This window comes from Artemia franciscana, chromosome 18 (genome assembly GCF_032884065.1).
Source record: "Artemia franciscana chromosome 18, ASM3288406v1, whole genome shotgun sequence".
In the NCBI taxonomy this organism is placed as follows: domain Eukaryota; kingdom Metazoa; phylum Arthropoda; class Branchiopoda; order Anostraca; family Artemiidae; genus Artemia; species Artemia franciscana.
Genome location: NC_088880.1, coordinates 24,916,959 through 24,929,441, shown reverse-complemented (window position 1 = coordinate 24,929,441; position 12,483 = coordinate 24,916,959). Strand labels below are relative to the sequence as shown.

At 33.9% G+C, this 12,483-nt stretch overlaps 1 protein-coding gene across 3 annotated transcripts in view; it reads right to left on the bottom strand.

The window, feature by feature from the left end:
* Window positions 1-12,483, bottom strand: part of LOC136038798 (low-density lipoprotein receptor-related protein 1-like) — a gene marked incomplete at its 5' end in the record, with an annotated part of 269,617 nt that overhangs the window by 212,883 nt on the left and 44,251 nt on the right. For all 3 annotated transcript variants that reach the window (XM_065722181.1, XM_065722182.1, XM_065722179.1), the window contains 2 exon segments: window positions 5,186-5,302; window positions 7,277-7,414. In XM_065722181.1, the coding sequence (XP_065578253.1) occupies window positions 5,186-5,302; window positions 7,277-7,414 (255 nt within the window).

The window sequence follows — 12,483 nt, the reverse complement described above, 5'->3', positions numbered from 1 at the left end:
ACATGGAAAGCAGGTCGTCCTTGTCTGGGTTGGGAGGATGTCATAAATAAAGATTTAAAGGAAATGGGAACATCCTGGGAGGGTGTAAACAAGGAGGCTTCAAATAGATTAGGTTGGAGGAGGAGCGTGCGTAGCTTTGTTGGTCTCAGGCGGCTTGGTGCTGCAGTGAGTTATTAGTAGTAGTACTAGTAGTAGGCTCTAATAAATGTAAACAACGTTCTTTTTAGAACCTGTTATTAAAAAAAATTAAAATTGCCTCAAAATTAAAATAAAAACACTCTAATAAACGTAAACAACGTTCTTTTTAGAACCTGTTATTAAAAAAAAAATTAAAATTGCCTCAAAATTAAAATAAAAACACAAGGTAAATAATGAAGGTCTAGAGCACTAGAGTAAAACAGAGAAACAGAGAATAATCACATGACCGCTACGTTTGGCCCAATTCAGCCGTTTGGCAAGTAACACCCCTCGATGAAATCACTAAAAAAGAGATTACTATCATGACCAGATCTTTATCTCATTCCCTATCTGCTTGTATTTATGCATAAATAGCTTCTATCACACTAATTAGAATGACCTTGGAGTACCAAGAAAATCAAAATGAAAGAATTTTCTGGTCCCCCTTGGGTTCAGTAGACTATAATTAAAAAAAAAATATCCTATTGATCATTCAAGATCATTACCTTTTTAGGGCACTATCACATTTTCACTCGTGTAGGCACGCTGAACCGTGGAAATAAATAAACCGGATTAATATCCTAATTATATTAATATCCATATATTTTATTGAAAGTCTTTTTTAAGTTAAAAAAAAGAATTTGAAAAAAAAACACAGAACAAGTCAACAAACCAAGATTAGAATATTAGAATCTACAGTCATGATAATGCTCAAATATGGTTCTGAAGCATGGGCGCTTTGAAAAGCGGATGAAGATTAGCAAGATATTTTCCAGAGAAATTGCTGACAAATTGTTCTGGGTACCCGACTGAGTGACCATATTTCAAACAGTAAGCTGTGCAAAAAGTGTGGTTCAATCCTGCTTTCTTGGGCTATAATGAGAGAAAGGTTGAGATGGCTAGGACACTTTCTGCGGATGAAGGATCAGAGATTGCCGAAGATTGTCCTTTTCGGCCAACCGCCTAAGGCTAAACAGAAAGGAGGTCGTCCGCAGTGTGAGTGGGGGGAAGTCATAAAGAAAGATTTAAGGGAAATGGGAACTTCCTGGGAGGGTGCAAAGAGTGAGGCTTTGAATAGATTGAAATGAAGAAGGAGTGTACGTAGCTGTGTTGACCTAAGGCGGCATTGTGCTGTGGTGCGATGTTAGTAGTAGTAATATTGTAAGTCTAATTCTACATTCAATTTCATTTGCTTTGCTAAGACGGCTCTTAGAAGTTGCTACGAAGTTTTAGTTTTACTTGTCTAGGATTTTACTGTAAGCCTAATTTTATATTTATTTATTTGCTTTGCTAAAGACAGCTCACTCTGACTTGTGTGTCAGATGCCAATGAGGCGTAGTACGAAAAATGAGGCTCGATCAAAGTGTCTAGGACCAAGATTAAAAGAAGGCCTGCGATACTAGAGTAAAACACAGAAACAGAGATTTTGAGAAACACACAATAATCACACGATCTTTAGTTCGCTCAGTTCATGAGCTGGGTGATAAAAATCTGAAGCTAATAAAACAATAGAGAAGTCCAAAATTCTTCTATACCAACTCTTGCCACGACTACTCCCATTAGGGCTGCCACTTCCGCATTTTCACACCTAATTAGCGTCAAGTGCCATTTTTTTTTTATAAAACTTAGTAGCCAATATTACAACTACATTAATAACTATGTCAATTAAAAATCAAACAGAAATCAAGTTAAAAAGAGCAGCATTTTCCCATGGAAATCAAAGAACGAATTTGAACTTGAACCCTACGTAATTAAATCATGCACAATGACAAGCCTAAACGATCAAAAATTAAAACGAATAAAGAAATGAAAGAAAACAAAAATAAAATAAAATGAACAATTAAGCTAACTCCAAAACAGAGCAAAATTACAGAAATTGGGACGGTGTTACAACACTGGGCCCCAAAACTAGAGTAAAAAACTAAAGCGAATGACTATTATTTCGCATGTATCTTTATCCCATTTGAGTATTTAAAATCGAAAATGTCGCATGAACGTCAAATAGTGTATTTTTGATGAAACTTACAAAATTTTAAGAAGAGATCCATCAGATTCATTGTGGAGACGATTTCCTCCCCCCTCTCCCTCCCCACCTTCAACTAGTTTTATGAAATATATTTAGAATTATTTATATTTTAAAAAGCGATATTGCCTTAAAGGCTTCAAAAACTTTAACACACACAAAAAAAGAACTTGAAAAATCTTTAAGAAAATATTACTTGGAAAAATTTGAGTAATATTTTAAGTCATATTATCGTTAAGAATACGCTTTATGGAAGCAAAAGAATAATATTATTTCAAAATGAATTTTGACATTCAACTTTTGCCTTCAACAAACAATGATGTAATTGTGACAAAGGCAATTAATGACATATACAATACAAGATTTCATTCCTATATTTATCTGCATAAAAGGGAGTGAAAAGAAAAGGGTACAATGGGAACAATTAATTCACTCTTTTCTCTTAGCCGCTTATCGCCTGCAGTAATTGTGAAATAAGAGAGGATGGGATTACTATATAGAATGAATCTATCATAAGCTCTGATGAAACAAATTCATAATTTGAAGTCTAAATCAACACTGAGGGAACAGTTACAAGGATAAGCCGCACATTAAATGTCAGAAAAAGCACAAAAGCCCAAAAGCTAAGAGATTGTAAAGACGATTTAAACTTGAAATCGAAAGATTTATTTTTTGCAAAAAATTATCCCATTTTATTCAACATTTTCTTCTGTAAAGACCCTATTCTAGTGTCTATTATGTTTATGTTTATGGCAAAGGAGGAGTAGACATTAGCTTCAGTTTGTGATCATTTATAACCAAAGCTGAGCCTTTAATATATTTTAATAGCTAGATAGATAGATAGATAGACAGATGATTTTTTTATTAACAACAATTAAATAAATAAATATGACAAACCAGTGCACATGCCTGGTGGCAGCACTTTAGCACTGACAATGTTACAATGTACATTTATGTACAATGTACAATGAATATTGAATATGTACAATGAATATGTACATTTATGTACATATGTACAATGAATACACTACGAAAATAAAAACTAGCACTGACAATGTTACATACATTAGTACTGACAAAATAAAAATAAATCAAGCCAAAGTAAATACAAGCCTACAGCATCAGCATAAATATACAAAAAAAAAAAACAAAAAAAAATTCCCCGCAACATATTAAACACAAATCACCAATCATTTATTTAATTATATATTTGAAAACCCGTCATAACTTACATACAAATCCGTAATACCTTTAATCCTCACACCCAATAATTTTGACAAATTTCAACTTGCGATTATATTTTGCAATTTTTTGATAAATAGTAAGTTCATTATTGACTGACACAAATCACCAATCATTTATTTAATTAAATATTTGAAAACCCGTCATAACTTACATACAAATCCGTAATACCTTTAATCCTCACACCCAATAATTTTGACAAATTTCAACTTGCGATTATATTTTACAATTTTTTGATAAATAGTAAGTTCATTATTGACTGACACAAATCACCAATCATTTATTTAATTAAATATTTGAAAGCCCGTCATAACTTACATACAAATCCGTAATACCTTTAATCCTCACACCCAATAATTTTGACAAATTTCAACTTGCGATTATATTTTGCAATTTTTTGATAAATAGTAAGTTCATTATTGACTGACACAAATCACCAATCATTTATTTAATTAAATATTTGAAAACCCGTCATAACTTACATACAAATCCGTAATACCTTTAATCCTCACACCCAATAATTATGACAAATTTCAACTTGCGATTATATTTTGCAATTTTTTGATAAATAGTAAGTTCATTATTGACTGACACAAATCACCAATCATTTATTTAATTAAATATTTGAAAACCCGTCATAACTTACATACAAATCCGTAATACCTTTAATCCTCACACCCAATAATTTTGACAAATTTCAACTTGCGATTATATTTTGCAACTTTTTGATAAATAGTAAGTTCATTATTCCTGAAAAAATTATTTTCATCACTGCGTCGTTAAGTTTTTTTTTAAATAATTTTAAAAAATTCTCGCTTATTGCTACATTCTCGTACTGATACTGGAATTGACTTCCAAATTTTTGACCCAGTATGACGGATACTGAGACTCTCTTGACGTAGGATGAAATTCACATGAAAAATCTGAACAATGAGTGGTTGAATAGTTATGAAATTGGGAGTTAGTTGAAAACATACCAGAGAAATTTGAAGGTAAATTATTGTATAAATAATCATGACAAATATTAGAAATAGAAATTGTATGCAGTTGATCCAAAGAATATATTCCTGAATTCCCATATAAGTGTCTAACTGAAGATCCATGCTCAACATTAAAAAGAATTCTCAATGCTTTATTCTGGAGTATTTGGAGAGATTTAAATACAGATGGAAAAGTAGAAGCCCAAACAGAAATACAATAAAGAAAATATGGGTGGACAAAAGAATAATAAATTGCTTTCACAATATTTTTAGGAAAAAATAACGAAGACGTGATAGAATACCAATACTTCGGGAATTTTTAACGATAGTGTCTTCACATGTTTATGAAACGACAAATTTTCATCTAAAATAACACCAAGGTATTTAAACAGACTAACACTTTTTAATTCAAGATCATTCAACAAAAGAGAGAATCCATCTGAAATGACCGAACCATTTCGCGAAAACAACATGTGTTGACAATATATTGGCAATAAAACAAAAATTCTTTTTAATGAGAGTAAAAAGATTGGAAAGCAAATCGCAAATTATATGCGATATATTGGTTGACTCAAAAAAGAGTAATAAATAGCGCCGTGATTGGAAACAGAAGTTACGGTTCGAAATCTTAAGCCGAGTGGCGTCTCTCGAGATTAGTCAGTCAAATAAATTGACACAACTTTGAGCTGCCGCGTTGACCGCATTCACTTGGATTTTAAAAATTAGTTTTATAGGACTTGGATTTATTTTCAAAAAAACTTACGACAAGTGTCTTTTTCGTCCGATCCGTCCAGACAATCTTCTGAGCCGTCACATCTCCAATTGCCGGGAATGCAATCACCATTGCTGCAACGAAACTGGTCTGGTTTGCAGGTATATTCTGAAATAAAACAGCTAGTGAATAAATTGAATGTATTTATTAGGAGAAAGTAAGGAGGAATACACTGACATACTCAAACATAAGCTCATGACTACTCTTAAAGGGGAGATATTTACGATAAACGTCAAACTCTCTCTCTGCTATCTTTGAAATCTAAAAATCTAGTATCTAAAAATTGAAAAAACTAAATCCTTAAAACGCTACTTTAATGCTTTTACTAATGCTTAGCGTTCCTTGATAGTGATTAAAGAAAAAAAAACGAGTTTGTTTAACTGAAAGTAAGGAGCGACATCAAAACTTAAAACGAACAAAAATTATTTCGTAAACAAAAGGGGCTGTCCCCTCCTCAACTCTTCACTTTTGACGCTAAAGCTGTTAGCACTTTTATAAAAGCTTCCGATTTTAATTAGACGGCCCCTGTGTTTCAGTAGCCACTCTTCATAAATTGGGGCGAACATTCAAACTTTAACGTAAAGAGCAACGTATTGAGGAGAGAGCAGACCTTTATATATAGAATAATTTCTCTTCGTTTTTCAAATAGTATCGGTAAATCTGACTCACCCTCTATGAAATATACGCCGCCCCCTCACGGAAAACTCTTCCGTGAAAATTTCATCCAACATGAAGTACAACTCCCATCAGTCAAATTCCCTCCAAATAGTTCCGTCCTCACTGAGAATCCCCCTCCCTGTAAAATTGCTAGTGGATGAGTCAGCCTAAAAAGTGCTCCTTAGCATTCTTACATTACAACAAGACTTTAATCGCTAATCGGTTTCTCGATCACTCCTGAGAAGCCCCCTTCCATGGAAATTATTTCCCGGTAATCAAAACACGCGAAAAAAGACCCCCCCCAGGATGATTCCCTCGGAACACCTCCACATGAAAAATTTGGCAAAGAGAATGTAAGACAACAAAAAAGAATTTCGTATAGTAATTGTGTCAAATCTCCCCAGTGTAACATTTCCCTTGGAAACTCGAAGAATCATATATATTTGGAATCAGCATAATAAGCTGAATCTTTTGATGTATCTACTGATCTTAAACTCCGTTCTTTAGAGTTTCGGTTACTTGAGCCAAGTCACTCCTTACTAACAGTTCGTTACCACGAACTATTTGACAAAGGCTTTGGAATGCTTGTCCTAAATGAATTGAAGTAACCGCGAAACGGAAAATACAATTTTTTCTTATTATATTTGTTTGGTGAAACGCTGTGAACCCCTGCGATTTTTGTGACAAGGGTATAGCTATAATCTGCACCAAAAGAGCAAGATATTTGAACCTTGACTTGGGACTGGATGCTGGCGGGTTAGCAATCGTAATAATCTACTAAATCAGATATATTAGGGAGCAGAAAAACGAATTTTGTGTGAATTATTTAAAGGATTATTCAGGTGATAACATTTTAACTCGTTTCTTTATTAAATTTTGTACCAACTGCTACCAAAAAACTACATAACTGCGTACGGAGTTTTTCATTATAAACCAATTTCCCAATTGTTCCGTCAAATTCCCCAATCCCTGAAAATATGTACGGTTGCGTAAATTTCTACTTAACCAATTCAAACAGTCAGATTTCAGTTTCAATGTTAAACCTTGACGTTAAATCAAATTCTATGATATTTTAATTTATTAAGAAAAAAGATAAAGATTATATAATGGAACATACGATCCAACATAATGGAACATACTTTTCAAAGTACCTTTGACTGTGCATACTCATAAGGAAATCTTCTCAAATAAACTAATTTGTCTTTATGTTGTAGATTAATTATATTCTATGTATTAATCAAATTATAAAACTGTATTTTATAGATTAATTACCGTATATGCTTATTTATTATATTATACATTACAAACCTGACAAAGGCCTTCTGTTCAATTTTGTCACTGTTCAAGCATATATAAGTAATTGCAACAACGTAAAAGTCAGCTTGGGGGGAGGGGAGTTGGTTATCAAAAATAAATCTAACTAACCGCAATCTTCTTCGTCTGAACTTCTATGATTTAAATCCATGGCGTCATGGCAGTCATTTTCACGATCACAGCGCCATTTAGCATTAATACATCTGCCGTTCTTACAGCGAAACTGATCGGGCATGCAAACAGATGTCACTGTGAAACAAAAAGAATTTATTTGCAAAGTTTGAAATACGGAGCATATTTAAAAATAAAACTACTAACTTTTTCTTAACTTCTAGACTTTAATATAGCCGCAGTTGGGAAACAGATTTTATTTCTGGTTCTTTGAAAACTGAGATATAGATATAAAAAATAAAAAAATCAAATCTACAAATTCTCTCCAGAATAATTTTTTGCCGGTATCGAGAGAAGTAGGTTCAAATAAGAGCTTACGCCACAAAAAAGATTAAAAATTTATAAATTGTAAAACACAAAATAAAAAAATAGACATTAGTTTAAATACAAACAGGAGAAGCATATTAAATACGAAAAACCATCCGCTTACAGACCACAAAACATAATAGCACATATTAAGATCGTAGCTATAATATCAACATAAAAGATATAAAAAAAGGGTAAGAAAAAATATCTTTATTTACCGTTAAACACCAAGTCAGAATAGTTGAGAGATTTTGATAACAAAACTGCTCACTCTAGCTTAGCTTGTAACTAACGTAAATTTGTGCATTCTCTTATGTCGAAGGTTGAAGAATAATTCATTGTTAGTTCATAAAAGTCGACTTTCCCTTGATTTTCTCCTCGAGAAGAAACATATGACCCCTATTCCTATGAGTGTGCCATGTTTCATTACACATGAAAATAAACAACTGCTTCAAAATTAATATCTTCTATCTATCTATCTATATATATAAAAATAAGTTGTCTGTCTGTGTGTGTGTGTGTGTCGACTGACGTCATGTCATCAGGTCGTCATTATGACGATGACGTCATTAAAGGTATTTAAGACATTCGTTCACGGAAAAATGTTTAATTGTAACATGACTGAAGAACCTACAATGGCAACAGCCGAGGAAGCTGCTCAAAGAGTCTATGCCAAAAAACTTGCTGCTGATAGGGCAAGTAAGAAAAGAAAGCGTGCCGAGGAATTACAAGAGAAACGCGAAACCAGACTTGCTGCTAAAAGAGAAAGTGAAAAAAGAAGGCTAAAAGTATTTAAGAAAATCGTTCAAAGACAAATTTTTAATTGTAAGAAGATCGTGGACGGAAAAATGTTTAATTGTAAAATGACTGAAGAACCTACAATGGCAACAGCCGAGGAAGCTACTCAAAGAGTCTATGCCAAAAAACTTGCGGCTGATAGAGAAAGTAAGAAAAGAAAGCGTGCCGAGGAATCACAAGAACAGCAAGAAAACAGGCTTGCGGCTAAAGAACGCAAAACCGCGCAGTTAGATGAAAATCCACCTGGACAGCGAGAGTCAAAACATATCAAAACTGAAAATGATAGCGATGATGATAGGGTTTGGGATTTTGACTTGGATAAGGTCATCAATGCCTACCAGATTTTAGTTAAAAAAAACAAAGGTTCGGCGATATGTATTTCATAGTGACGCTGAAAAATAAAGAAGAAAAAGAAAACTGAAAAAAGAAAAAAGGTAAAAAACTAAAAAAACTAAAAAGAAAAAACACTCAAAGAGAAATTACAGACCGGGACGCAAATGACGACCGGGACAGAGGGAATATAAATGACGACCGGGACACTCAAAGAGAAATTACAGACAGGGATACCGGGACACAAATGACGACCGGGACACAGGGAATATAAATGACGACAGGACACAGGTATTTAAGAATATCGTTCAAAGACAAATTTTTAATTGTGAGAAGATCGTTGAAAGAGAAATTTCTAATTGTAAAATGACTGAAGAACCTACAATGGCAACACCCGAGGATGCTGCTCAAAACGAATGTATTCAAGCCGAAGTAGCTGAGTTGGTAAAGCGTTATGTTTCAGGTTCTAGGTCCGAGAGGCTCCAGGTTTGAACCTTGGCTTTAGCATTAATACAAAAGAAGAAAAAAAAATAAAAAAGGTAAAAACTACAAAAAAAAACTAAAAAGAAAATACTAAAAAAACTAAAAAGCTAAAAAACTAAAAAAAAGGTAAAAAACTAAAAACTAAAAAAAAAAACTAAAAAAAAACTTAAAAAAGGTAAAAACTACAAAAAAAACTAAAAAGAAAAAAAAACTAAAAACTAATAAAAAAACTAAAAAAAACTAAAAACTGAAAAAGAAAAAAAACTAAAAAAAGGAAAAAAACTGAAAAATAAAGGAGAAAAAGAAAACTAAAAGCCGGGACACAGGGAATATAAATGACGACCGGGACACTCAAAGAGAAATTACAGACTGGGCCACTGGGACACAAATAGCGACCGGGAGATATAAATGACGACCGGGACACTCAAAGATAAATTACAAACCGGGACACCGGGACACAAATGACGACCGGGACACAGGGAATATAAATGACGAACAGGACGCTCAAAGAGAAATTACAGACTGGGACACTGGGACACAAATGACGACCAGGATAATGGGAATATAAATGACGACCGGGACACAGGGAATGTTCGATTAACAATCACCATCAACAAAGCTCAAGGACAATCATTAGAATAATGAGGTATAGATCTGAATACGGATTGTTTTTCCCATGGACATTATTATGTTGCATGTTCAAGAGTCGGTAAACCTGACAATCTATTTATATGCACAGACAATGGGACATCGAAGAATGTTGTATATTCGCAAGTTTTAAGTAGTTAAAAACACATATATCTATAACGAAAAGAGAAATCTTTTCAATTTTATCTATATTCACAGGTGGGACACAGGGACACAACTACAATGGCGCGTAACTAATATGGCGCGTAACGAATTACGCGCGCGGGGGGCTTGGGGGGGGCACGAGGCGCCCCCACCAACTAGGTGTTGGGGTGGCGCGAAGCGCCTCCCCAACAGCTAGTAAATTAATATAATTAAATTATATGATTAATAATACATTTGAATTAATATAATTAAATATAAATTATTATAATAATTAATTTTGTAAATTAATATAATTTTATAAAACACAATTTTTCTGATGGAAGTAAAGAGTTAATTTAAAACTTAAGACAACCAAAAATTATTGGGTTACAACTTATTTAATAGATACGAAACTTCTGCAAATAAAAAAAAAATAATGATAGTTCCCTATGTCTGTTGGAAAAAAAACTAGCGCTTTATTGAAAGCACAAAACCCATGCACAAGAAACAAGAAAATTTAATTCAATACTGTAAATAATATTTATATGATTTATAATATTCTATAACAATATATACAATACAGAAGAGAAGGATGGATCAAAATAATTACTTCAATAGTAAAGCAAAATCAATGTTACTTCTCCACAAAATCACCTTGACGATTGAGACATTTGTCCTATCTGTGAATTAGCATAATAAATGTATATTTAATGTTGCACGTCTCAAGGGATAAAGTGGATAGACACGGGGTGACTTTGGATATTTGAAATTTGGAATCTTGATTATTCATCGGAATGTAAACAAAAGAAAAAAGGGTACTAGGTTTCAAACCCCCCCCCCAAAAAAAAATCCCTGGATAATTCCAGATGTTTTTAAAAAATTTAATTGAAAGTTCTACTCATCTGTTTAAGTAAAATGAAAGATTTTACCATAGTAAGAGTTTGCCATTTTGAGGCACAAAATGACAATTCTCACCCAAAGGGTGCCATAAAGTCATCGAGTGGGTTTTAAATCCACTATATAATCATCGAGTGGGTTTTAAACTATCCATCGAGCTTTCCAGTTCCAGTTAAAGTAGTGACGCATGGCGGAGCACTTGATCCTAAAGATGCACATAGTCCATACAAAACAAACGGTTAAAATAACAATACATTTATTTTAAGCTTCATTTAATAAGTTTTTTTTTATTTGGGGCTACATAAAATTACGTACAGTGGTGTATAAATCTGCATTAATCATTATGGAGGAAGAACGGTGGATTTTTGCCTAAGTGGTGAGAGGGTAATTTTTTTTCTCAAAAACTGTGCTTTCATACCCCAATTTTCTATGTCTCGGTGAACTTTTGTATATTTATATAAGAAGATTTGGGGAGGGGCATTACATTTGGGGATGAAAGCTTACATCCAGATTCCAACCGACACAAAGGTGGAGAAGTAGAGAGGGCATCGTAAACAACACCAAGAAAATCCTCAGGTGTGTGTGGGGGGGAGGGAGAGTGGTAGCAAGGGCTACAAGGAGTTTTTTGTATATTCAGATTTGAATGATAATATTTCAGGTTTTCCTGTTTATATATATCATTTAATGCGTTCTTGTTCCCCAGGGGGCGTTGCCCCCTACTAGTGTCCATAGGGAATATCCCTATAAACAAGATCTAAGAGCTCATATGGCACTTGTGACGAGGCGAGAAGAGCTAAGAGCCGAGAGATCATATGGTATGAGCTCTAACAAAATTCTATGAATCAATAGATTGATTTAAAAAGGAAAATAAGAGGCTTAATGCCGGTCAAGATTTAAAATAAGAGCTCTGAGTCACAAAGTCCTTCTAAATATCAAAATTCATTAAGATCCGATCACAAACTCGTAAGTTATAAATACCTAATTTTTTCAAATTTTTCCTCTCCCTTTTGCCCCCCAGATGGTCAAATCTGGGAAAACGACTTTATCAAGTCAAATTGTGCAGCTCCCTGACACGCCTACAAATTTTCATCGCCCTAGCACGACCAGAGGCACCGAACTCGCCAAATCACTGAACCCCTCCCCCCAACTCCCCCAAAGAGAGCGAATCCAGTACGATTCTGTCAACCACGTATCAAGGACATTTGTTTATTCTATCCACCAAGCTTCATCCCAATTCATCCACTCCAAGTATTTTCCGAGATTTCCCCCTCCAACTCCCCCCAATGTCAAAAGATCTGGTCGGGATTTGAAATAAGGGCTCTGAGACATGAATTCCATCTAAAAATAAAATTTCATCACGATCCGATCATCTATTCGTAAGATATAAATACCCCAATTTTCATGTCTTCCAAGAATTCCGGTTTCCCCCTCCAACTCCCCCGAATGTCACAGGATCTGGTCGGAATTTGAAATTAGAACTTTAAAGCACAAGATCCTTCTAAATATCAAATTTCATTAAGATCTGGTCACCCTTTCGTAAGTTACAAATACCTCAATTTTCA